Source organism: Pelodiscus sinensis, chromosome 11 (genome assembly GCF_049634645.1).
Source record: "Pelodiscus sinensis isolate JC-2024 chromosome 11, ASM4963464v1, whole genome shotgun sequence".
Lineage (NCBI taxonomy): Eukaryota > Metazoa > Chordata > Testudines > Trionychidae > Pelodiscus > Pelodiscus sinensis.
Genome location: NC_134721.1, coordinates 32,170,599 through 32,196,946, shown reverse-complemented (window position 1 = coordinate 32,196,946; position 26,348 = coordinate 32,170,599). Strand labels below are relative to the sequence as shown.

The following is a 26,348-nucleotide window of genomic DNA, read 5'->3' as shown; positions in this document are numbered from 1 at the left end:
TCCTCAATTCGACGATCCCTGCCCAGTCCTTTCCCTTCAACAGGGAGGATGGAGGAGAATACCACTTGCGCTCCAAATTCTTGGATCCTTCTTCCTAGCGCTACATAATCTGCAGTAACACGCTCAAGATCATTCTTGGCCGTATCATTAGTTCCCACATGGAGAAGCAGGAAGGGGTAGCGATCCGAAGGTTTGATCAGCTTGGTAAGCCTCTCAGTGACATCCTGAATGCGAGCTCCCGGTAAGTAGCACACCTCTCGAGATTCCAGGTCTGGACGGCAGAGGGATGGCTCAGTCCCTCTTAGGAGGGAGTCCCCGACCACCACCACCCGTCGTTTCCTTTTGGGGGTGGTGGCCGTGGAACCCCCATCTGTAGGACTACGCATCCCATGCCTTCCAGTAGATGGTGTTCCCTTCTGGTTTCTTCCTTGTGAGGCCCCTTCCAGGGCTTTCAGCACTGCAGAGCCTGTGGAGAGAGCTTGAAAGTGATTGCTTACCTCTATAGCATCGGGGGATTCCTGTGCTGGCCTTTTTCTCCTTCTAGAAGTTACATGCTGCCAGTTCTCTTCTTGGTCATGTACTGCCCTTTCTGGCTCTTCTGCCTGCCGTGTTTGAAGGATTAAATGCTGTCTTCTATCGAGGAAGTCTTCATCCTCTCTGATCAACCGTAGGGTCGACACTTGGGCCTCCAGTCCTCTAATTTTTTCTTCCAAAATGTCGAACAGCTTGCACTTGGTGCTGATGAAATCCGTTCTTTCTTCCGGGAGGAAGACAAACATGGCACACGCTGTGCAGGTAACAACAGCAGACCCATCACCAACCATCGCTGCTGTCCTGGTAAAGGGATTTAAAAAGAAAGGCAAGTGAACCTCCCGCCCTTTCCTCTCCCCTTCCAAACTCCCTCTCAGAACTCCCTGTTAGCACTCACCTGTTTGCAAGCTCATCTGTGCTCGTACTTACTCTTTCCCTCCCCTGCCCCCTTGCAGCAGAGAGCAAATATGGAAAGCATCAGTGGTGAAAGTTTGGCAAAGTTAGAAGTGGCGGAAAGCAAGAGCTTATATTGGAAATTGACAATATAGTTTCAGTACCAGTTCTGCATGTTGTGTGAAAAATTACAGTGCATAGGCCTGGGGTTTATCTTACTAAGGGGGAATGTGTGTGTGTCTGTCTGACTCTTATGTGTGTACATACATGGCAAGAGACTCCCTCTGGATCCTGAATGTGCTGCACCCCTGGTGTTATTCTGTAACAACCATGCTGTCAGGACAGATATTCCTCATTTCCCAACTGCCACATCTAGCAGTATGGTGTCTCCATGCTCCCACACCACCGTAAGCTTAATCTCCAACCTTATTAGCACCAATATACAGCCTGCCTGTAATAAGGTTTGCTGTCAAATAAAGCGGTATTTGTCCCAGTGTGTATTTGAGGGAGTCACACTCCTATGCAATACACCAGTCTGATTTCTTTTCTTATGAACTGGCAGAGTGTAAGCAGCATTCTGTCCTCCTGTGACAGGCACTTTGTCCTTGTGTGCCTAAAGGAGCAGTGTGTATGTGTCTCCTTCCTGTACTCTGCCTCAGCAGCTCCCCTGGAAGGGAAAGGAAGACTAATACAGCTAACTGAAGCTGCTAGGGAATGTAATTTAGCAAAATAAGCCTGGACTAGGGAGAGGGGCAGACTCTTCCCTTTTCAGACACTGAAAATGATTCTAATTATATTCAGAGATCTTTGGGCTTCACTGTCAGTTACATTTTATGGCACTTTCCTCTGCCTGCTAATGAGACTGGGGAGCTGAATCCCTCGCAGCACTAACAGTGCCCCCAGCCTGTAACAGCCCAGAGCGCTGTTGATTGGGAGGGACTTTCTGGGACTTACTGAGTGTCCGTATCAGGGCAGAGTCAGTGTAATCGCCCTTAAGCCACCCTCGATGAATGGTGGATGTCTAGTTGGAGCTTTCACTCTGCAGTGCTGGCTACTCTACAGGTGTCCTTGGTAGCTGGTCCCTCTACCCCAAAACAAAGCAACTCCATGCCAGGCATTTTTATTATGGTATCTACTACAAACAAGACTCAGCCGTGGCAGGTGCTAAGGGCTCTGGCTCCAATCCAGCAATGCACACAAGGATTCCATTGCCTCTAGTGGGATTTCTCGAGCTGTTAAAGTTGAGCATGTGCTTAAGCGCTTTGCTATAGGCATAATAATAAAGCAGTGATTTTCCTGTTGTGTTTGTCTCAATAACCACAAGACTTGTCATCATTGCAAAATCAATGTGAAAACTTATCTGCTGGGCTGCATGTCTAACCTAAATCTCCTCTGCTGCTCCTAGGCACTCATTTAGTCCTCCCTGGCGAATCAGAATAACCTCTCCCTCTTTTTCTCTCTAGCATCCTCTTGGCAGCATGTTGGCCTACATTTACCATGCTTCCCTAGCTGCAGATTCCATTATCTGTCACGGCAAAGGTGTGCTCAGCTGAAGAACTCTCCAGCCATGAATAAATGATGGGGTAGATCTCCCGCCAGCCTTAATGCACTGTTTATGAAACTGCAATTACTAAAATGTTTTATGAAATTATTATTACTGGATAGCAAGACTGACTCTGCGGAACTGGGCTCCTGAGAATTGGAAATGAGAAATAAAGCAAGATTTCAGCATTCTTTGTATACTTTGTGTAGTTTGTTGGGCTCCACGCTAAGTTGCTTCTGATAATCTTGCTTTCCCATATGTAGGGTAAATAGAACAACAAATTGGCTTTAGTTTCAAAAGCAGGAAGTGAGTGTTGATTTTTTTCTTCCTTGTAACTGTTTCACTTGAGGAGAAGGAAAGGGCCCTTAATCCCTAACTCTTCTGGAGCGGTTTTCATCAGCAGAGCTCAAAGCAGGGATGCAATAGTGTAGTCGATTAACCGATAAGCAATACTATATTTCCCTCCCCCTACCCTTGCCAGTAAATTTTTTAGCAGGTTGGCCAGCAGCCCAGCTCAGTTCCGGCTCTTGCCAAGTCCAGAACCTACTCCTGCTGCAGCTCTGCATTTAAAGTGTATTGGGAGCCAGGTGGGCAGGCAGCCCTGCTTAGTTCTAGCACGTACCGGGTCCAGGAGCTCAGACCCCCGCCCTCCCTTAGACAGGGGCTGCTGCCCCCTGTGCTGCTGCCTCTTTATCAGTGTCAGCAGCATTGGATGACAGGCAGCTGGTCCACAAGGGGAGCTGGTTTTTAAACTGGCTCCCCTGGTGGTCCAGCTCCTGCCTGACATCCTGCGCTGCTGCCTCTGATATAGTGGCTGCCAGCCCCGCCCCTGGGTACTATAGACTAAGGATGTTAAAATGCGGTTTATTAACTAGTTGACTAGTTGTTAGGCACTTCCACATTTCTCCTTTGAAATGTACAAGAGTCCCTGTTGGGGCTCTTGTACATTTCAAAGAAGGAATGCGAAACTCCGCGTACAGCCAGGGGCCAGCGGAAAATCCCACTGCTGCCTGCTTTGAAATGCATAAGAGTCCCCAGCTGACCCCAGGTTCCGGAGAAGTGCTGCACGGAGCCTGGGATCAGCCGGGGAGTCCCCAGTTGATCCTGGGCTCCAGTGTGCCTTTGAAAGGTGCAGAGGCGGTAGTTTCAAAGGGGAAAGTGCCGCACAGCTGGGACTAGAACAAGCATCTCCAGAGTCCTAGATTAGCGCTCTAGCCAGTTAAATATAATTGTTCCCACTATGGCTCCAAATTGAACATGCAATTGGAGCTCTGGGCTGGGGTTTAAACTACCTACCTGCCCTGCCATAGACTCTGTAACCCTCGGCAAGTCACTTAATATCTGTGTTGTGTTTTCTCCATCTGTAAATGGGGATAATGGTTTGTCACTTTCCTCCTACGTTGCCTGTCTTGTGCATTTGGACTGTGAGCCCGTGGGACAGTGGTGCTCTGTACAGACATGACTTTGGTGCAGTTTCTCTGCTTGCCTCTTCAGCCATGAATATTTCCATCTCGCATGCTATGTTGCTGCCAGGAAAACCCAAATTCGAGTAATTAATCTTTCAGTCAGTCCTGGCCCCTTTCTCTGTCCCTGTGCCCTCTCCCCAGCACTCTGAGTATCAAGATAACAGACAGCAGGCAGTACCTACAGGGATAGGGATTTTGACCTTACATTACTGTGAAGGCTGAGACAAGGCTGGTATCTCTGAGATTAGATACTGTGACTCAGCTAATCTTTGTAGAGCTAACTGCATTCCCTAGGACCTAGGGAAACAGCAACTCTGCTACTAGTCTGGGTGGCCGAGCTTGTGCCTCCTCTTTGGCGGTGTCTACACTAGCATAAGCAGGACCTGTAATTCACCTCTGTGCCTGCTTCCCCCAGCCAGATGTGGTGTCAGTGGGGCTTGTGCATTTTTACTCTCCTGTCCTCTCACCAGGCTTAGTAAATTGCAGTTAGATTTGTTACACCCTTGAGATCATCTTGGCCAGTCTGCTTGTCAGTGCCTTGCAGTTTGCCTGTCTTTTGTCTAGCCAGGTGTGGCATGGGCAAACACTGGTGCGCCTCTCGAGAAGGAGCCCCAGGCTCTGGTTTGGGCTGGCTGCAGTAAAAATAAAAATTGTGACTGGTTATTTGGTCTCCCTGGGCCTGCCTTGCTCTCTTTTTGTAAAGCAGGGAGTGAGCTTGGCCTATAAGACTGCTGTGTAAGCACAGAGTACTATTAAACATGCTGTGCAGTAGGCCTCCCCAGGAGACGACACCTCCGTCACACTAGAACCCACGCCCCTGGCTAGGACGGCCGGCAGCCGAAGGAGGAAGCTGTAATTAATCCTCCTGGGGCTGCTTCACTGATGTCTGTCCCTTTTGGTGATGGGAACTTCCTCCCTAGAGGCCTTCTGCTGGACTTGCTTTGGCTGGTAGAGAGGGGAGCCAGGCCACTGGCCAGCCTGTGTTAGGGCAATGCAAATCGAGCCCTGGGGCTCTTGTGTGTAAGACCTCCCCCTGCTAACAACGCAATTTCACACTTCTTTCCTAAAATATTCGGGGGTTAGGGTACCAGGCAGGCGGTGGGTGAGAGCGGTTTTCTGGTGGGAAGGTGCCAGGAAGGCAGTGAGCCCACTTCAAGACCTTTTCCCTGACCTTGCGTCCCCTGCAGGGGGTGCTCTCCTGCCTGCAGCTCTCCCTTTCCTGCCTTTTGTGTCTCCAGCTAGGAGGCAGCAGATCAGTTGCACGGGAACTAAAGCCTTAAAGCTTTGTCGCCCAGTGGTTGAAGGTGTCCTGCCTATTTCAGCAGCCCCATGCTGAGGTCTCTGGCTCAGTTGATGGTAGTCCAGCCTGTGTGCACTGCCTCCTGCAGAATGCCATCTGCTCCAGGAATGAGCTGGCATTGAAAAGAAACAACTGTGCTAGCCACATAGCTACAAAGAACACCTTTAAAAATGCCAGTAGAGCATAACCGGTGCAATGGTGTGAAACCTCAGCACCTGAAAGAGCTGGGAACTGCTCCTGCCTCTTGGCAGAGCTAAACTCTAAACCCTAACGGTGAGTTTAGATGCCAGCATCTCACTGCTGATCAAAGCTCCACAGGAAGGGAGGGGCAATCAAATCAGGAAAGTCTGTTGTGAGCAGAGTATTAGTTTGCCATCAGGTGAGTAGAGGGCTGGTTTGTGATAGCTGCTCAGGAGAGTATTTTAAATCCAGTTTGCCCCTTTCCCGCTCCCAGTACCAACCTCATAGACTCACAGACTTTAATGTCAGAAGGGACCATTATGATCATCTAGTCTGACCCCCTGCACAGTGCAGGCCACAAAATCTCACCCACCCCTCCTAGAATAATCCTCTCACCTATATCTCAGATATTGAAGCCTTCAAATACTTTGAAGACCCCAAGATGCAGAGAATCCTCTAGCTGTGATCTGTACCCCATGCTACAGAGGAAGGCGAAAAACCTCCAGGGCCTCTGCCAATCTACCCTGGAGGAAAATTCTTTCCCGACCCCAAATACGGCGATCAGCTAAACCCTGAGCATGTGGGCAAGACTCATCAGCCAGACACCCAGAAAGTTCTCTATAGTAACTCCTATCATCCCTCCACTGACCTATTTCCCACTGATTAATGAATGGTCAATTAGTTACCAAGATCATGTTATCTCATCAAACCATCCCTTCATAAACCCATCATAAACCTGGTCCTCTTGAGCTTTGTGTGTCTCAACCATGGCAGGTGGGCATCCCTTATTCAAAGTCAAACGGTTTCAGAGCTGCCATACAAAACATCAAAAATAGCCACAGCGAGGGTTCTGCTCCCAGCCCTGCCGCTGGCATGCTGGGTGACCTTTCGGTGCCTCAGTTTCCTCCTGTAAGGGGAGCAGTAATAATACTGATCTCCTTTCTAGAGCACGTTGAGATGTACTGGGCAGTGGTATGTGGCTTTTTATATCGTTATTTTAATATTTCTATAAATGTTTTGATGGCATTGCTCTAGAAGTGTAATAAAAATTCCAGTATCTTGTGACCCTTCTGATTGCCTTTCATGAGCTGCTTGAGAGCTGCCACCCACCAATTGAGACATACTGCCGTAGAGGAGGATAACCCCATATGCCTCTGGGCCACTAATGCAACACTGTGTGTGGTTCACGAGGATGATACTCCTTCCTGACCTATTGGCAGTCAGCTGTTGTCCTGAAGCATAATAATTTGATTGCTTCTCTATCAGGGAGCCCAGCTACCAACCAGGATGCAACAAACAACTTCCTGGCAGTAACTCAGTAAGACTAATCTTTAGTTCATCAAACGTGTATGATGTTTGATGGCATGGAGCAGAACTTGCTGGGGTAATGAATTTGCAAGTGGTGAAAAGTGAAAGTCCTGATCAGTTGAGTTGCATTGCAAGGTGCATGGCACAGGTCTTGCTAGTGAGGCAATGATGTTGCTGGATGAGGGTCTTGCTGCCTCTGTTCAGAGAATCCATGTTCTTCAGGAAAGAGCCATGGGCCTGATCTCTCTGAGGTGCTGAGCACCCAAAGCTCCTATTGACATCAGGTGGATAAGTGGGTGTTCAACTCCTCTGAAAATTAATGTCAAAGGGCATTATCTTAGGCATGTGGCAACTGCCAGTGACCTGTGGCCATCTGAGTGGAGCAGGGCTTGAACAGACCATTGAAGAGTCAGATTAGCTCAGAAATCCGAGGCTTGTCCATCTCTGTTCACCACTTACTTAGGCGCAGAAGGGGTCTTTTGATTTCAAAAAGACCCTCTGGACTAGGGATGTTAAAATTAGGTTAATTTACTAATCGAGTAGTCAATAGAATTTTTATCGACTTCGATTAGTCGATAGGGGAAGGCAACCAGCTTAGTCCCTGCTCACACGAGGACCAAACCCCACTGCGGCTCTGCAATTTAAAAGGTAGTAGGAGCCGGGCAGTCTGCCCCCCCAGCTCCTGCTGCCTTTTACATTGCAGAGCTGCAGTGGGATTTGGTCCCAGCACAAGCCGGGGCTGAGCCAGGCTACCTGCCCAGACAGTAGCAGCCCCTGTCCTCAGGCAGTCCAAGTGGGGAGTTGGGACCCTCCGCAGACAGGGCTGCTGCCGGAGCAGCCTCTGCCTGCGGCGAGCGTGGGCCCACCATGGGCAGAGGCTGCTTCATGATAGCTTCCCCTGGGCTGCTGCTCCCCGCACTTTGTCTCTGATAGAGGCAGCAGCGAGGGGTGAGGCCAGGCAGCACCATGGAGCTTTTAAACTGGCTCCCCCCAGCACTGGCTCCTGCTTCCCACATCCTGCTGCCTGCAGCAAATTGGGGGTAGGGGGGGGGTAGGGAGAATTGTGAGTAGTCAACTACTTAGTCGACTACTTGCTTACATGCCTGCTCTGGACTTGAAAATCCCTCTTTGCGGCAGACTTTGCACCTCCTCCCATTATAAGTAATACTTACAACAGCTTGAATTTCTCTGATGTTCGTTTATTATCAGTTTCTTCACATTACTCATGGGACTGTGTGGTTGCATAAATTCGTGGCTCCTTTATTGCATTCTTAGGGGACGGAAGGTAGGTAGGCTCTTCTATGGAGGAACACTATGGTGGAATGGCATTCACACCACAGGACAGATGGAAGATCTAATTCTATAATAGGGTACGGTCAGTGCTAATCCCTGTGTTCATCTCCCTTCCCTTTAATTTTGCAATCCCCTCTTTTTGCACAGAAAATTTTTAGACTTCAGGAAGCTTGCAGTGAAATGCCCAAACTGCTGTATGCCTTTTAGATTCTAGTGAAGTGACTGTAATGCATTTCTGCGCAGTCTCTCCTGAATAACTCTAACCTTCAGCTTCAAGGTTGCCATGTCCTTAGATTTTTCAGAAGAGCCAGTGCAGAAGATAACTTCTGAACATAATTGATTGACAAACAAATTCAGCTCCCACACTAGTTAATAGCAGCAGAGCACAGGGCATACTTAGTCATCCACAACTTCATGACTAAATATTGCCAGAGGCAATTGCATCTAAATATTTAGTCTTTGTCTAATTAGTAGTGAAATATTTAGACGTCAGTTAATTAAACTAATTGACAGTTCTAATATGTCAGTATGTATGAAGACCAATGGTGATGTCAGAGGTACTCTTTAGCAGCAGCTGAAGGATTTAATTTTTATCTGATTCAGTGACAAATACCTGGAGCCTTATAAGGCAAGTTGTTCAGACAGGTGTGTATGAAAGACATCCTGCACTGGCTTATCAAGAATAACCTAACATTCATGATGAGCCACTGATGTTAGGTCTTCCTGATGAGCTCACTTATTCCATTGTCCTTGGGGATGTGACCTTTGAGAGACTGGGATAAGACCCATTATTTTGTAAAAGGTATTTCCCAAGTTTGACTGTTAGCAATTGTCCCCTTCTTAAAGCTCTGAAAGGTTATTTCTGCAAAATTTCACTGAGAATTTCTAACAGCTAGTTTGAGTGGGGAGCAACTAAAGCTTTCTGTTCAGGGAACATACTGTAGAATTCTTATAACAGGGAAAGGACCTTCAGCGTTTGCTTTTGGCAAGAGGCAGAAGACAGAAAAATGGAACCTTGGGTAGAATTTTCAAAGGAGCCTAAGTCCCGTTTGCAGAAGTGATAGGTATTTGTGAGCCTTGAGACTTAGGCTGCTACATCATTGGGTTGAAGAGCTCTGTGTAAATACTATGGCTTGTTTCTCTCACCATCCCACGTTGGTCCAATAAGAGAGAGTGACTCATTCACTTTCTCTTTAATATCCTGGAACCAACATTGCTACATCACCACCCTGCACTGAGATCACTTGAGTACTTGTGAAGATCGTCCCTTATGCCTCTTGATCAGCTCACTCAGCTGAGAGCTAAAAATCTTGTGTGTTCTGACCCCATCTCTATTAGTGACTTGCTCATGTCTTAGTTGAGACCCTTAATCCATTTTCTTCAGCATCCCCAGGGATAACACACAGCTGTTTCCCAGGGGAGTGATTAGGACAAAAGCTGGTCTGCTCTGAAAATGGAAAAAGCACCAAGTGTTTGAATCCCCCAAATGGGTCAAATTCCTAGATGAAGAAGTGGGTTGTGCCCACAAAAGCGCATGATACTATCTACATTTTTTTGTTAGTCTCTAAGGTGCTGCAGGACCATTCATTGTGTAAGGTTTTTTTTTTTTTTTTTTCCCCCAGTTATAGACTAACATGACTACTCCTCTGAGACATTCCCACCCTGCGTGAGCTGCTCAGTTCTGACAGCTCTCGTTTAATTGCAACTTGTGTCCTGCTGGAGTCATAGAATCGTAGAGCTAGACGAGACATCAGGATGTCATCAAATCCAGCTCCCAACCCAAAGCAGGACCAACCCCAACTAAATCAACCCAGCCAGGGCTTTGTCAAGCCGAGACTTAAACACCTCTAGGGATGGAGATTCCACCACCTCCCTAGATAACCCATTCCAGTGCTTCACCACCCTCCTAGTGAAATAGTTTTTCCTAATATCCAACCTAGATCTCCCCCACTGTAACTTGAGACCATTGCTCCTTGTTCTGCCATCCATCACTACTGCCTCTCTCCATCCTCTTCGGAACCTCCCTTCAGGAAGTTGAAGGCTGCTATCAAATCCCCTCTCACTCTTCTCTTCTGCAGACTAAACAAACCCAAGTCCCTCAGTCTCTCCTCATAGGTCATGTGCTCCAGCCCCCTAATCATTTTGGTCGCCCTCCGTTGGACCCTCTCCAATGCGTCCACATCCTTTCTATAGTGGGGGGCCCAGAACTGGACAGAGTATTCTAGATGTGGCCTCACCAGAGCCAAATAAAGGGGAATAATCACTTCTCTGGATCTGCTGGCAGTGCTCCTCCTAATGCATCCTAATATGCCATTAGCCTTTTTGGATACTAGGGTACACTGTTGACTCATATCCAGCTTCTCATCCACTGTAATCCCCAGGTCCTTTTCTGCAGAACTGCTACTTAGCCATTCAGTCTCCAGCCTATAACAATGCTTGGGATTCTTCCATGCCAAGTGCAGGGCTCTACTCTTGTCCTTGTTGAACCTCATCAGATTTCTTTTGGCCCAATCCTCTAATCTGTCCAGGTCACACTGGACCCTATCGCAGCCCTTCAGAGTATCTACCTCTCCCCCTAGCTTAGTGTCATCTGCAAACTTGCTGAGGGTGCAATCCATCCCTTCATCCTGGTCATTAATAAAGATGTTGAACAAAACCGGCCCAAGAACAGATCCTTGGGGCACTCTGCTAGAAACTAACCGCCAACCTGCCATCGAGCCGTTGATCGCTACCCATTGGGCCCGACAGTCTAGCCAGCTTTCTATCCATCTTACAGTCCATTTATCCAATCCATACTCCCTTAACTTGCTCTCAAGAATATTGTGGGAGACTGTATCAAAAGCTTTGCTAAAGTCAAGGTACATCACATTCACTGACTTTCCCATATCTATAGAGCCAGTTACCTCATCATAGAAGCTAATCAGATTGGTCAGGCATGATTTATCCTTTGTGAATCCATGTTGACTATTCCTGATCGCGTTCCTCTCTTTCAAGTGCTTCAAAATGGATTCCTTGAGGATCCCCTCCATGATTTTTCTGGGGACTGAGGTAAGGCTGACTGGTCTGTAGTTCCCTGGATAGTCCTCTTTCCCTTTTTTAAAGATGGGCACTACATTTGCCTTTTTCCAATTATCTGGGATCTCTCCCGATCTCCACGGGTTTTCAAAGATAATGGCCCAAGGCTCCTCAATGACATTTGCCAACTCCCTCAGTACCCTCGAATGAATTAAATCTGGGCCCATGGATTTGTATGTGTTTAGCTTTTCTAAATAGTTCCTAACTTGTTCTTTCTCCACCAAGGGCTGTCCACCTCCTTCTCATACTGTGTTGCCTAGTGCATTTGTCTGGGAGCTGATTTTGTCCGTGAAGACAGAGACAAAGAAAGTATTGAGTACTTCAGCTTTCCCCTCACATCATCTGTCACTAGGTGACCTCCCTCCTCCAGTAAGGGCCCCACACCCTCTCTGATCACCCTCTTACTGCTAACATGCCTGTAGAAACCTTTCTTGTTACCCTTCACATCCCTTGCCAGCTGCAATTCTAACTGCGCTTTCGCCTTCCCGATAACTCCCCTGCATTCTCGAGCAATATATTTATACTCCGCCCTAGTCATCTGTCCAGATTTCCACTTCTTGTAAGCTTCCTTTTTGTGTTTAAGCTCACCAAGGATTTCCCTGGTAAGCCAAATCTGGTCGCCTAACATAGTTGCTTTTCTTGCTGCGCATCGGGATGTGTTTTTTCTGTGCCTTTAATAAGGCTTCTTTAAAATACTGCCAGGTCTCCTGGACTCCTTTCCCCTTCATGTAAGCATCCCAGGGAATCCTGCCCATCAGTTCCCTGAGGGAGTCAAAGTCTGCTCTTCTGAATCCAGGGTTTGTATTTTGCTACTCTCCTTTCTTCCTTTGGTCAGGATCCTGAAATCTACCATCTCATGATCACTGCTTCCCAGGTTGTCACCCACCTCTACTTCCCCTACTAGTTCCTCCCTGTTTGTGAGCAGCAGGCCAGGCTGTGCATTGCCCCTGGTCGGTTCCTTCAGCACTTGTACCAAGAAGTTATTCCAGCATTCTCAAAAACTTCCTGGATTGTCTGTGTACTGCTGTATTGGTCTCCCAACAGATATCGGGGTGATTAAAGTGGCCCATGAGAACCAGGGCCTGCGATCTGGAAGCTTCTCTCAGTTGTCCAAAGAAAGCGGCATCTACCTCATCCACCTGATCCGGCGGACTGTAGCAGACACCAACCACAACATTGCCCCTGTTACTTCTACCTCTAAATGTATCCTATAGACTCTCAACAGTCTTTTCTCCCTCTAAGTACTGGAGCTCTGAGCAATCATACTGCTCTCTTACATACAATGCAACTCCTCCTTTTCTCCCCCGCCTGTTCTTCCTGAACAGTTTATACCCTTCCATGACAGTGCTCCAGTCATGCGAGGCATCCCACCAGGTCTCTGTTATTCCAGTCAAATCATAGTTCTTTGACTGGGCCAGGGCTTCTAATTCTTCCTGTTTGTTTCCCAGGCTTCTCGCATTGGTGTACAAATACCTTTAGATAACCAGAACAGTGATAGAGATGCAGCCGTGTTAGTCTGGTCTAGCTGAAACAAAAGACAGGACTATGCAGCACTTTAAAGACTAACAAGATGGTTTATTAGGTGCTGAGCTTTTGTGGGCCAGACCCACTTCCTCAGATGAATTTGTGGGAGAAAATTGGCACGACCATATATATATCAAAGTGATACAATACAAAAAAAGTGAACACATATGTTCTAAAAGCAGATTTGTCAATTTTATATGTGTAAAATTGACAAATCTGATTTGCAGGTCTGGATGGCAGATGGATGACTCAGTCCCTCTTAGGAGGGAGTCCCCAACCACCACCACCCATCTTCTTTTGGGGGTAGTGGTCGTGGAACCCTCATCTCTAGGAGTACGCATTCCATGCCTTCCGGTAGATGGTGTTCCCTTCTGATTTCTTCCCTGAGAGGTCCTGCCAAAGCATTCTCCACGGCAGTGCCTGTGGAGAGAGCCTGAAAGCGATTACTTACCTCTACAGGAATGGGGGATACCTGAGTTGGCCACCTTCTCCTTCTAGAGGTTACATGCTGCCAGTTTTCTTCCTTGTCCTGTACTGCCCTGACTGGCTATTCAGCCTGCTGTGCCTGCAGGATTAAACGCTGCCTTCTATCGAGGAAGTCTTCATCCTTTCTGATAGCATGCAGGGTTGATACTTGAGCCTCCAGTCCTCTGATTTTTTTCTTCCAAAATGGTGACCAGCTTGCACTTAGTGCAGATGAAATCCCTTCTTTCTTCTGGGAGGAAGACAAACATGGCACATTGTGTGCAGGTAACAAGAGCCGAGCTATCAACATCCATACCTTCCTTCCTTCTGAGAGTTCCTCGGTTATTATTAAATGCCTCCTTGAAGGGAAGGAGTGTAGTAAAAAGATGTTAAGGAACGGCAAGTGTATCTCACCCGCTTCCCAACTCCCTCTCCAAACTCCCTGTTAACAGCCCCTGGTCACTGACTCTTTCCTTTATAAAGCCCTAGGCTGCCTGATAGCCCCTTCCCCTGATTAAGGCTCAACCAATGAGCCAGAGTCTTCTAGATTTCAAACCCTGATTGGAGGCTCACAGTTTCCACCTGCCAGCCGCAGCACTCACTCGGGAAGAATGGAAAGGGGGGGGAACCCCCACCAATCAACCAAACACAAGCTCAGCACACAGCAAGAAAACCTCAAACACAAACACACACTACAGACAGACCACTTCCCTCAAGGGTCCTGTATTAGCTTCCTCCTTTATCTGGAGAACTCCCTCTCCAAACTCCCTGTTCGCAAGCCCCCACGGCCCAGGGAATGCTGCACCCACCACAAACTGCCACCACTGCCTCATTCCACTTGGCAGGGCAACTGTAGGGGGTTTTGGAACTTCACACATGGCTGAAGCCACAAAGCCTCTGGCTTCCTCCCGCTAGTCAGCATCTGAGGCATGCCGTGATCTTGTCGTGCTGTATTGCTTAAATCTCATTAGCCTCTTAATTGCAGTAAATTTAAGATGATTCACAAAGTGCTTCAGCTTCTCACAGAGATGTGAGGGATCTTGGCTTGTTGGGATGTGCATGTCATGCCAGAAGCATGCAATGAGTTGAATGTGCACTACAGATCTACCCCGTAGAGTTTGCAGGGTGTGGATGGTGCTTTTTCCAGCTGGGATGCTGCCACTGGAGAACTGAATTTTCCCAGCTGAAACATTGTCAGTGGAATATTGGATAGTCTTGGTAGCTGGAGTATTTCTTGGCCCAACTGGGTCGCCGCAAATCCATTGGAGAAACCTCACGGTCTTTGGAAAGCAATCGGGAGACTGGTTTGGCAGAAAGGAATAGTGTGAAAGAAGGCACGAAGCTGAGAGCTGGTGAAGGAAACACAGGAAGTATGTGGGATGTTGGAAGATGCAGTTGGAAATGAGAGCTGCTGTGTTCCACTCTCAAGGTTTCTGCCCTGGGTGAAGCATTCATTGTGTGTGCAAATTTAACACCGCTTTGGGCGGCAAGACAGTGAAACACATGGAGATGGGTTCTCTTTTGCTTAGGCTCTTGCATTCCTGCATCAAGGCAGCTTCCTTTGCTCTCCAATTGATGTCTGTTTAGTATTGCTGATGCTGCAGCTACTTGTGCTAACTACTCAGCTGATGAGAACTGAATCTATTGGTGCCTGCATGTACAAATCCTAATCTCTCAGGCAGGTGTGGTTTGGGATGGCTGCCAGGCCACTCCTTAGTGGAAATGCTGGCAGTCGAATTCCAGAATTCAGAGCTGGCCTCTCAATCATGCGAGACATATGAGAGCTTCTTAGTGCTGAGGAAAACGTGGTTTGATTTTTTTTTTAAGAGCACCACATGGTATTTCTGTGCCAGTGAAGCTGTGTTCATATGAAGAGCCACTGAAGCTACTCACACAGAGGTTACTTGGCAATGTGAGTCCAGGGGAGTTATGGGAAATGGAGGATTAATGAAATTAACAGGGCACTGGGCATGGTTTAGAGTTCTCTGGGTGTACATAATGTCTCATTGCAAAGCCTGTGTCTTGATATAGACCTGGCAAGAGAAGTGATCTAAACTAGTAACTGGATTACTGGCAGGAAATGGCTTTCTAATCAAAAGTTAATATGAGTCTGGGACCAGAGGAGAAAACAAACCTTTGTATTCTGGTGGGGTGCGGGGGTTGTGTGTTGGGAAGGCAGCGTAAGGTCTTTTGTGATTCAAGATCTTTTCTGAAATCATTTGCACTAGTTCATAGAACTTGTATAACTCACTTGTACCTTCAAATAGTGATATGCTTTGGCTTTTCCCCTCCAGTGCAGCCTTATAAGAAGTTGAGGGGACTGTTTCACTCTGTTTTGAGGTATTGTGCTGGGCTATCTGGATCAGTCTTGGAGAGCCATTACTAATGCCCTTCCCTTTGGAAGAAATCCTGGAATGGATGAGACTCTTCTGTTCGGGAATGATGAGTGTAGACTCTCGCACTGTCTGAAATGGACAGGGCTTGAAAACTTGCCAAGTATCAGTAGCCAGAGCAGGACTAAGCCTGCTAGATAGAGCTAGGTAAAAGGCCATATGGTGAATATTGTTCTTCATATTCTGCCTCCCAGAATTGGGTGTTCATTCATACGTCGATAAAAGGATGATACGGGTCTGGGATCAAGTCCTGCCTTTGTCCTAAACTGTCTGTGTGTCCTTGGACAAGTCACTTGCACTTTGTCTCCGTTTTCCATTTGTCAGATTGGGTTATGCTGCCTTATCGCCCAGCAGCGCTGGGAGGATACATTTATCAGTGTTTGGGAGCCATTCAGATCTGTGTGGGACCAGGGCCAGGAGAGGAGCTGTGTGGTTGGAAGGCTCTTAGCAAACGTTAGGGTTCAAAATGTAATTTTTTTAAAAAAAATGGTAGCTGAAATTTACTAGCCAGCTGCTGGAACGTGGAGCAGGAGAGGTTCAGACTAGAAATAAGGGGCACACTTTTAATAGCAAAGGTAATTAACCATTGGAACAATTTACCTGCAGATGTGGTGATGATGCCATCACTCACCTGTCTTTAGCTCAAGGTTGGATAGCTCCATATCCCAGCCAGAAGTGCTGGTCTTGACTCAGGAATCTCGGGGGGATATTCTCTGGCCTCTGTTATGCAGGAGGCCAGACTAGATGGTTATAATCCTTTCTGAGATTATACCTCAAAACCTATGTATCTGTTAATTCTGGACTATAATGCACATCTGATAAGGAGAGCAGGAGCCATATCTTTGATTCTGTATCTGTGCATCAGAGAATATTAACTCCCCCATGCTCCCAAGCGTGGTGTAGCCTATCAGAGCTAAAATGGCTGCCAGATAAAGTGCTTGCGAGATCATCCTCCGGTTAGTTACTGCCGTGTCTGTACTTTTTGTACCATTGGGTGACTGTCCATAGAGCAGAGCTCCTCAAACCCTTGAAAAGGAAGGAGGAAGCTTTGTTGGATTGTTGAGCAATGACAGGCTTCCTGTTACCCTTGACTGTTGGCAGCCACTGAAAATAATCCTGTGGGGTATCAAGACATCACTTTTTCTGATGTCAGAACACGCAAGTCTCAACAAAGCTTCCATCTAGTATCTTGACGTGTGAATTTCCTGTTGCTGCTCGGAGCAGGTTTGGACTTGAGTCAATGTGGCTAACTGCCTCTGGCAGAGCTTGGAACACGGTCCGTTGCATTCAGCAGGAGACTTCTGCAATGGGCGGAAGAGTCCTTGAGACAACCTTGACTGACAGCTGTACTGAGTAAACCTTGCTTGGCTTTGAACAGATCCATGCTAGGGAGGAAAGGAGAGGGGATATGTTCTGTTGATGCTTAGCAGCCTGGGCATAAATTGGATACTTGTCATGATCGCTGTAAAGGAGTGATAGGAATACAGTTAGCATCAAACCCAAGTATATGCCTGGCAGATGGAACACTAACCTAAGGCTCCGACATTTCACAACTGTAGAATTTAGCTTTTCTGAATGGCTGAATGAATGGCTGGCCATCAGAGCCTTCTATGCTGTTAGGAGGGGATGGTTCCTTATGTGTAATTCTCCCTAAATTTTCAGTAACGCTAATCTACAGGCATAAACTTTTAGGAACTATGCCTGTTCCTCAGGAACTCAGGGAGTTCCATGAGTGGGATATAAAGCAGGATCCCACAACGTGTTACAGTGAGGATGCATATGTCTCACTTGGATGGATGACCTTCATAATAATGGCCTTCTGCATGCAGCTTAAATGAATTACTCCTTTTGCTGAAGTGATATGGACTCATGCATCTGGCGTTGAAGATTGAGTTGCCAGACTTAGATGTCTGGGGTGCTTTTATTGGCAGCCACAGTCAGGGCCAATAAAATTGTATAATTTTTGGTGGTGCCCAGAACGGGTCTAAGTCCTGCCCAGGGTTGTCAACTGTCAATACATTCATATAAAGTCTGTTTCTTTTTTTTTTTAAAGCTAAAATTGGACCTGTCTGTAAAATCCATAAAATATTAAGATTAGGAATGTAATAATATAGTTGATTAACCAATAAGCTTTTATTTATTGGTTAATGCTATAGATTACATGCATTTCTCCCTCCCTCCTTGCCAGTAAATTTTTAGCAGGCTGGCCAGCAACCCAGCTCAGTTCCAGCTTGCGCCAGGTCTGGGACATAACCCTGCTGCGGGTCTGCATTTAAAGTGTATTAGGAGCCAGGCAGGCAGGCAGCCTGGCTTAATTCTGGCTCGCACTGGGTCTGTGAGCTCAGACACGCCCCTGGACAGGGGCTGCTGCCACTCTATGCTTCTGCCTTTATCAGAGGCAGCAGCACAGGGCGACAGGCAGCTGGTCTGTGAGGTGAGTTGTTTTTTAAACTGGCTTCCCTCGCAGACCTGCTCCCACCTGGCACCCCATGCTACTGCCTAATTTAACATCCCTAATTTAGATATCAGTAAACAAAGAAAAAGTGAGCTTTGCAGTGGAGCTGAGGAGTCATTTCCACCCCCCTCCTCCTCCTTGGCCCTGGGGTAAGCTCCACACTGCAGGACAGCTCCAGGGAGTCTACAATTTCTGGGGCAGAGTCAGAGAGGATAATTTTTTTGGCTGGGGCTCCCTGTTGCTGCCAGGCAGGGGCTACTTTTGCCATCTCCAGCTTTGAAATGTTCAGCGTCACCACCTCAGCACAGCAGCAACCTTGCGGGGGTATGCGTGCAGCACAATTTCCTGCTGGGCTTCTCGCGGCTACAGAGGGTGGGGTACAGCGGGCCAGGCACAGCAACCTCCCTGCCCACCAATAAGATATCATAGAGTGGTCACTGGTGGTGGCCCCCAGGCCCAGGGGGATGAGCGGCTCCTGTGCCTCTCCTCCCAAGGTGGGAAGGGGGATGGTTTGGGCCGGCGGGGGGTTGTAATAGGAATAGGATTGTGTCCACATGCCTTGTCAACATGTTGCGGGTCCAGCTGCCTGTGTTATGGGCTTCTCCCTGCCGCCAACCACCTGCTTGCTGCCCAGTTCAGTTTTCTGGCTGGAGTTTCACAGATACTATCCCTGTCAGCTCAGCTGAGAGGCAGGAGCGTTGTGATGTACGAATAAACACATTGAAAATTGTTCACTTTTGTCCCTTTACGCCATCTTTATATTCCATGATGCTGTGCCTGCAAAAATGTTTCATCATCTGTAATTTTTTGTCCATAAAAATCATTTTCCAGAGTTGGCAACCCTCGTTCTTCCCTCCTACCCCTACTTGCCTAAGGCTTTAGGAAGGAATCTGGGTTAGGGAGGGGTGCAGGTTCTGGGAGGGGGTTTGGGTGTGGGCTCTGGATTTGGACAGGAGATTTGGGTTCAGGAGAGGGTTTGGGTGCAGGCTCTGGCATGAGATAGGAATTTGGAATGTGGGAGGAATTGAGGGGTGTAGTGCTTACTAAGGGTGGCAGGAGGTCTGGGGGAATGTGTCTCTGTGCACCACTGTCTATAGACACTGCCCCCACGGTTCTTAGCCAATGGGAGCAGTGTAGTCGACAGAGCTGAGGAAGTGCACAGACAGACTCTCATTCTCCTTTCCCCTCTTCCCTCTAAGGGCTTCAGGGACATGCCAGCTGCTTCCAGGTGTAACGCAGAGAAAAGGTGGGTGGGAAGCTGCCTTAGTGTTGCTGTACTACCAAAGGACTCTGGGCCCTTTTAAATTATCTGAGGACATCAGGCAGGGCCAGGAGATGCTCCAAGGGCCGCATTGTGCGGGAGAGACCTGGCCCTGAACATTGGTGGAGCCCTGAGTTTTGTTGGAGCATGGACACAATGGGCTCATATAACTCACTGCTCCTGCCCGCAGTTCATTAAAGTAACACTTTAATTAAAATAGCATTACTATCTTGGGTGTCAGCCTGTGTTGGTGTATCTGAACCCAGGGAAATCTGTTGAATGGAATTTGTATCGTCTCAGGTAGCTAGAGTTTCAATAAATCCATTATAACTAGCTACCTGTGTGGTTAGATTTAAAACTTCTTAGGCCTTGCCTATACTAGGAATATTGATGGAGATAGATTTATAATTGCTCTTGTAAGGATCTTTCCTTACTCTCTAATTTAAACAATTCCTTGCATAAAAACACAAGAACGGCCATATTGGGTCAGACCAACGGTCCAGCCAGTCCAGTATCCTGTCTGCTGACAGTGGCCAACACCAAATGCCCCAGAGGGAGGGAACACAACAGGTAATCCTCACATGATACCTGCCCTGTCAGAGAAACAGAGGCTAGGGACACCATTCCTACCCATCCTGCTTAATAGCCTTTGATGGACCTAACCTCTATGACTCTATCTAGCTCTTTTTTGAACCCCGTTAAAATCCTAGCCTTCACCACATCCTCTGGCAAGGAGTTCCAGAGGTTGTCTCTGCGCTGAATGAAGAAAAACTTCCTTTTGTTTGTTTTAAACCTGCTGCCTATTAATTTCATCAGGTGACTCCTAGTTCTTATATTGGGAGAATAAGTAAATAACTTTTCCTTATTCACTTTTTCCACACTAGTCATGATTTTATAGACCTCTATCATATTTCCCCCTTAGTCTCCTCTTTTCTAAGTTGAAAAGTCCCAGTCTTTTTAATCTCTGTTCATATGGGATTCGTTCCAAACCCCCTAATCATTTTTGTTGCCATTTTCTGAACCTTTTCCAATGCCAATATATCTTTTTTGAAATGAGGCGACCACATCTGTATGCAGTATTCAAGATACATGCATCTGACGAAGGGAGTCTTTGCCCACGAAAGCTTATGCTCCAACACTTCAGTTAGTCTATAAGGTGCCACAGGACTCCTTGCTGTTTTTGCAGTATTCAAGATGTGGGCGTAGCATAGTTTTATATAAGATATTCTCTGTTTTATTCTCTGTCCCTTTTTAATGATTCTTAACATTCTATACCTTCAGGCTAGTTCTGAACTCTTTCAAGCTTGAATAATTACCTTTCTCTGGCTTGGTACAGGTGACCATTAAAATGCTAAAGCTTTGAAACTGTGGGTACCTTCCTTTTTGATGCATGGAAACACTGCTTTCAAACTTTATTGCTGGAGCAATTGCATCAGCACAAATAGGAAAGCTCCACTTCCGTTGGATCAGCGTGGAGAAAAACTGTTTCATCATCTCTGCTTTGAAGACGGCTGGCTTCTATCTAAGGGTTTTTAAAGCTGCATATATTTGCAACATTAATCTTCATTTGAGCTTGTATCTCTCCGAGTGTGGCAGAATCCAAGCTGTGCTGTCTCAAATTTCCTTGCACTGAATATTTTCAGTGAAGTGAAAAATCAAGTGAGAAGGGCCCAAAGTGGGCAGTGAAAGCTGATTAGAAGCATAGAAAGGCTTCAGTGCAAGGAATGATATAAAAAAATAGGATTTACAATAACCTACCTCAGATGTGAATAAGAGAGGACGTAGGAGAGATGAACAAATACAGTAATATCAAAGTGAAAGTTGCAAGTTCCTAGGAAACTTTTCTTTGAATAAATCAACATTAACTTTAGCAATGCCTCTGCTCACAAGAATAGATCAGCGTGACAGTGGCCTCACTAGTAGATTGCGAAAATGGCTCAGTGAGGTTACCTGATCGTTCTTTCTCAGCGATGTTACATTCATTGCGACTGGCTGATCACTTTCTGTCTTAACTGGCTTTTATCAGAAAACTGGGCTTTCAGATAAACACAGTATTTTGCAGAAAGGACCTGCTTTGGGCCAAACAGATGCCCCAAACTCAAAATGTTATGATTCAAAATTGCGCCACCATGCATCCATTCTATTCTGAGCCAGACACCTTAGCCAGACTACATGTCCCATGATTCCAGTGAAACTATCCAACATCCCTCACCAAGAGGGGAGAAATAGGTGCATCATGGGAAGTGAAGTTCAGCCACAAAGCTGTGCCCATAGAAGAAAATGGGAGAACAAGGCACCTAAACTACAACTCTCATGAGGGACAGCAGTGCCATTTTGAAATGAAATTTTTTGGGGTTTTCAACAAAAATATTTGGTGTTAAATATTTCTCCAAAGTCATTTTTTTCCACAAGACTTTTCCCTCTGCCCCTTCATTTTCCTACAAACTGTAATCTTGTGCTCACTTTAATACAGCCAAAGGATTTGAACATATATCTGTCTTCACTCCCTTGGTAGTGATGTCCCCTAATCTCCAGTTATGGTCAAACTGGATGCTCAAGCTAGCTGTATTGCCTCACATAGGGCTCCTGTGAGCAAACTTTTCTCAGGAAACCTAGAGATATGACTTAAGACACAGGGTGCTGAGATATTCAGGAAAAAAGTGCCAATCTTTGCACAGTAATTTTCTGGCATCAAACACTTAAAATTGCTATTTTTGTTTAACAAACAGATGGAGCAGAGAAATAACTATTCAAACTTTCCATCTCTGGCACAGTCTTGCTGTGTAGCCTTTTAATCCATCTCCAGATTTGTGTGATTTGTCGTCTTCCTGCATCAGAATTGGAGTTTCATTTCTTTCTAGGGCATTAAATACTGGTGATTCCAAAGTACTGCCCAGTTCTTAGCCCAGCTGTCTCTGTTTAGTATTTCCTGCTTGATCCTCAGCTTACAGTGACTGAGGAAGAACTCTGATCAAACCCAGATTTTCTACCTGGGGCCACCATGTTTTATTTTTACAATCCTCAAAGGAGAAGAAATGAACAAGGATTCCAGTCTGGGCATGGTAGCTGGGCTGATTTAATTTGTTTAGCTGAAGAGACCATCTGTTTCAAGGACCCTTGCGGAGCTATTGCTGCTAAAGGGTTTTTATTAGTTAGGTGGCAATTAATTTAATCAGGGATAGTATAACGAGAGGTGGCCAGTCTGTGATGAGCATATGGGAGCATATGAGAATAAGCCATTTGAAAATATTGTATAGGTGTAGCTATTAATGGGCCTGGTGCTTTTTTTGTTTTGAAAGCACCTTTTCATGGAAGATTTTCAAAGAACCCGAAACATAACTGGGAGTGCTGATTTCCAGAGCCACTACTCCAACCTAAGACACCAGATATTAAATTGTAGTTCTAATCAATGTCAATCCAACACTGACTGCAACCTGGGGAAACAAAAGTTAACATGATGATGTGACCGGAGCTGTGGGTAAGGGTGCTGCGTTCATCCTGGCCTCATGCACTCTCAACTCCATCTGCCAACTAAGTGCCTCCCTTGTAGAATTTTTTCCTGATCTGTAAGCTGGAGGCAATTCAGCTCTCAGATCCCAGGCTGATGTGTAGGACTTCGGGTTACAAAATAAAGGAAAATAATTGTTCAGCCATACAGACTTGATCAGGAGCAACTGACAAAATTAACTGGGATCCCCTGATGCTGCTTTCCAAGTGAGGTGGCTGTTAATGATAAGGGATCTAGATATACTGTTGGGCTAGGTTCACTCCATAAGCTAGAAGAGCAAAGCTTGGGTGGGCCTGTAACTCCCTGAAGAGCAAAGATATCAAGAGGGTATTTTAGTGCCTGGAAAAGAGAGTTTATTTTCTTTTGAGCTCCCCACCCCCACTGTGAAGCACAGTTTACCATGCCCTTCTGCATGTAGCACAGCTGCCCAACTCTGCTGCTGCTAGTTAGAAATATTGGAGCATAATGCATTGACATCTAAGCTATAGCTGAAAGAGCAAAACGTGAGAGGCCCAGAAGCATTGGAGAGTGAATGAATTGGATGATAAATATGTGTAAATGAAGAAAACATGGTGACACAGTGACACAGAAGAGACACTTTAATTACACCCATAGCTCTCCTTTGGCTTTTTGAGATCCACCCAAGTAACTGGCTGAATGACAGAAGGGGCCATGATGGTTGGAGAACGAAAGGCAAGTTCTATCCTTGGCCTGATCAAAGGAGACCCCTTCTGTGCTCCAGTTACTCCTTTTTTCATTTCCCCAGAATGATTCTGTTGCAGTGCAAAGGTGTTTGCTGCAGTTAAAAGGATCCTGTGAAATTTCCTGTGGGAGTTGTACCTGTGCATGTTTTGATTCCCATGGTCCTTGGGGGTGGAGGGAGCTGCATTTATCAAGGAATCTACAAAGACTTGAATGTGTGAGAAGCAGGAGAGGACAGTTTAGATTTTGGGGTGGCCAAACTGCAGCATTTCTAGCAGCATGTCCTGCCAGCTTCCAGACACCTTACTGTTGTATCCCAGATGGTCAGGTGATCCCTACAGCGCTACAGATGGTGGTGATACATCCCAGCCAAGAGGGCACTGAATCTAGTGCCCAGAGGCTGTGCTGGTTTGCAGGGAGCAGTGGGAGTAATTGGTAGGGCCATTGTCCTCAGGGTGGCAGTAGGGGATGCTATGCTGGTGGAGCACTCATCTTTGCGGTGAGGTGTAAGATATACATGCTGATTGCTTGGGTCAGGAGGGCATCTGGTGTTTTTGTAAGAGATGGGTACTAGGGGTGTCAATAAGCCTAGGATTATTGGTCAATCTTGTCGATCACACGCATTCCCCTTTCCCCCCTGCTGCTATCAGAGGCAGCAAGGGGGAGGAGCAGAAGCTGGTGCCCATGATGAGCTGGCTTTAAGCAGGCTCCCCATGAGCACCATATCTGCCTGCCCCTGTCTTACTCCTGTGCTGCTGTGTCTGATGGAGAGGCAGCAGCGCAGAGGGTGAGGGGGGCAGGCTGGAGCTGATATGTGCACAGAGCCAGCTTTCAAGCAGGCTTCCCATGCATGCCAGCTCCACAAACCCTCTTGCCCCCACCTTGCTGCCTCCTAAAAAGGCGTTAGGAGCTGGTGCTGGGCGATGGGGCAGCTTAAAAGCCAGGTCCCATAGAACCAGCTCTGCGGTGCCTTCTGTGCCCTATCAGAGGCATCAGCGTGGGGCTGGGGCAAGGGAGGCGGCCGTGAAGCAGACCTGTCTGTGGAGCGTCTGAGCTCCCCGTGTACAGGGATTGCTACCACCCTGCGCTACTGCCTCTGTATCAGAGGAAGCAGCGCGGGGCAGGAGGCAGCAGGCTTGCAAGAGGAGCTGGTTTTTAAACTGGCTCCCCTCAAGGACTGGTTCCCCACGCTGATGCCTCTGATACAGGAGCAGCAGCATGGGATGCCAAGGGGCTTCGTGGGAATGGGGCTGGGAGCACACTGGCTGCCAGCTTTGTTCCCGGGAACTATTGAGTAGTCATGTAGCCTCTAAGATTGCATGCGGTTATAGGACTATTTAATTACACAATATCTAACATCCCTAATGAGCACCAGGGCCTGAACCCAGCCAAATTCCAGTGTGTGATTGCACTTGGCTTGGTCTTCCCCTTCAACCCACATGCAATTCTATATACAGAATGGTACTGCACTTCTGTCCTGCCCATGGGTGCTGTCAAGGAGGAGGATGCCCTGCAGAGTTGACCAGAGAGGGGGCAACATGGCCTAGAGGAGTGACGAAGTCTCCACTATAGGCAACTTACCCCATGATTGTCAGTGGTATGTGTTTAAGCTTCCTCTTGAAGCATCTGGTACTGGCCATTGTCAGTTTGCAAGACCAGATGGCCAACTGGCCTCGTCGCCCCCCGGACTATGAGGATTAAACAGCCATGCAGTATGTAAGTGGCTTTAGTATAACTTCAGGCTTACCATGAATGTTGTGAATAGTGCTCATGGCAGCTGGCAGTGTGTGGGAAGGCAGCCGGGGTATGTGTTGCTTTAAAAGGCTCAACTTCTAGATTGAATCTTGCTGATTCTTTCTGAACATCTCTGAGCTGACCTCTCCTATGCACCTGCACAGCTAAAACTGCTCTCTGGGGCAGGTGATCACTGCACCGTTCTCTGCTCTTTCCATCTTACCCTGCTTGAGACCATTCAAAATGCTGCTGCAAAGGTTCTGTTGCTCTGACAATGTCCCCCTATTAGCACATCCCTCCACTGGCGGCGGCTCCTCTATCATGTCAAACCTCAGCTACTTGTCTTCATTTCCATGCCCCTTGCAGCCCATCCCCACTCCACTGTCATCTCCCTTGCTACTGAGAGCTTGGGTCCAGTCTCCCTCACCTGTCCTCATTGCCCACTTGTAAAATCTCCCTTGATGCTTTCTCCCTGCTGTTCCTCACGCTGGAGATGCACTGCCACGCTGCCTCATTATATACCTTCAAATCCCTCCTTTGCTATGAAGCCTACAAGAAGCTTGACAAGGGTTAGACAGCTGGGCTGTGTCTACACTGGCCCCTTCTTCGGAATAGCCATGCTAATTTAGAACTTTGGAATAGGGAAATGCGCGGGGGATTTAAATAGCCCCCGCAGGATTTAAATAAACATGGCCGCCGCTTTTTTTCCGGCTTGGGGAAAAGCCGGGAAAGAGCGTCCAGACTGGCGCGATCCTCCGGAATAAAGCCCTATTCCGGAGGATCTCTTAGTCCTACTTTCAAGTGACTCGCAGGTGTGTTCGGTCCCTCTCTGTGCTGCATGCCCATCCCCACTGATCACAAAGCTCTGCTACCTGGCCAGGCCGGTCCATTTCAGTGGAGCATTGCTGTACTTTCCCGAATCCCTGAGCTGAGGCACAGGAGGGTGTGAAATGATTTCAGAAATGTCCAGTCCTTCCAAGCCATAATGGGAAGAGAGTTTGGAGGCGTGCCCAGCTCATCAAGAGTAGCAGAAGACAATAGTGTGTGTTGTGGGCACATTGAAGCAGTGTGGCAGTTAGTTCCTTTCATCTGGCCTAGTAATGTCCAATTAAGGAATCCCCGAAGCCCAAACACTCTGATTTGTAATTGCAATACTCAGCTTGGCTGCCTAATTGTTCAACACATTTTGGGCTTGGGCTTCCTTTTCAGCTGTGCTG

The 26,348-nt window shown here is 47.1% G+C and overlaps 1 protein-coding gene across 3 annotated transcripts in view; it reads left to right on the top strand.

Annotated features, from left to right (window-relative positions):
- PACS1 (phosphofurin acidic cluster sorting protein 1) overlaps window positions 1–26,348 on the top strand; it is a 122,183-nt gene that overhangs the window by 19,532 nt on the left and 76,303 nt on the right. The window contains exon 1 of one of the 3 annotated variants that reach the window (XM_075938964.1): window positions 12,830–14,990. The exons of the other annotated variants lie outside the window; for them this stretch is intronic. Coding sequence (XP_075795079.1) covers window positions 14,989–14,990 — 2 coding nt within the window. The 5' untranslated portion in view covers window positions 12,830–14,988. Of the gene's footprint in view, window positions 1–12,829; window positions 14,991–26,348 lie in introns of those variants that run through there. 3 annotated transcript variants of the gene reach the window in all.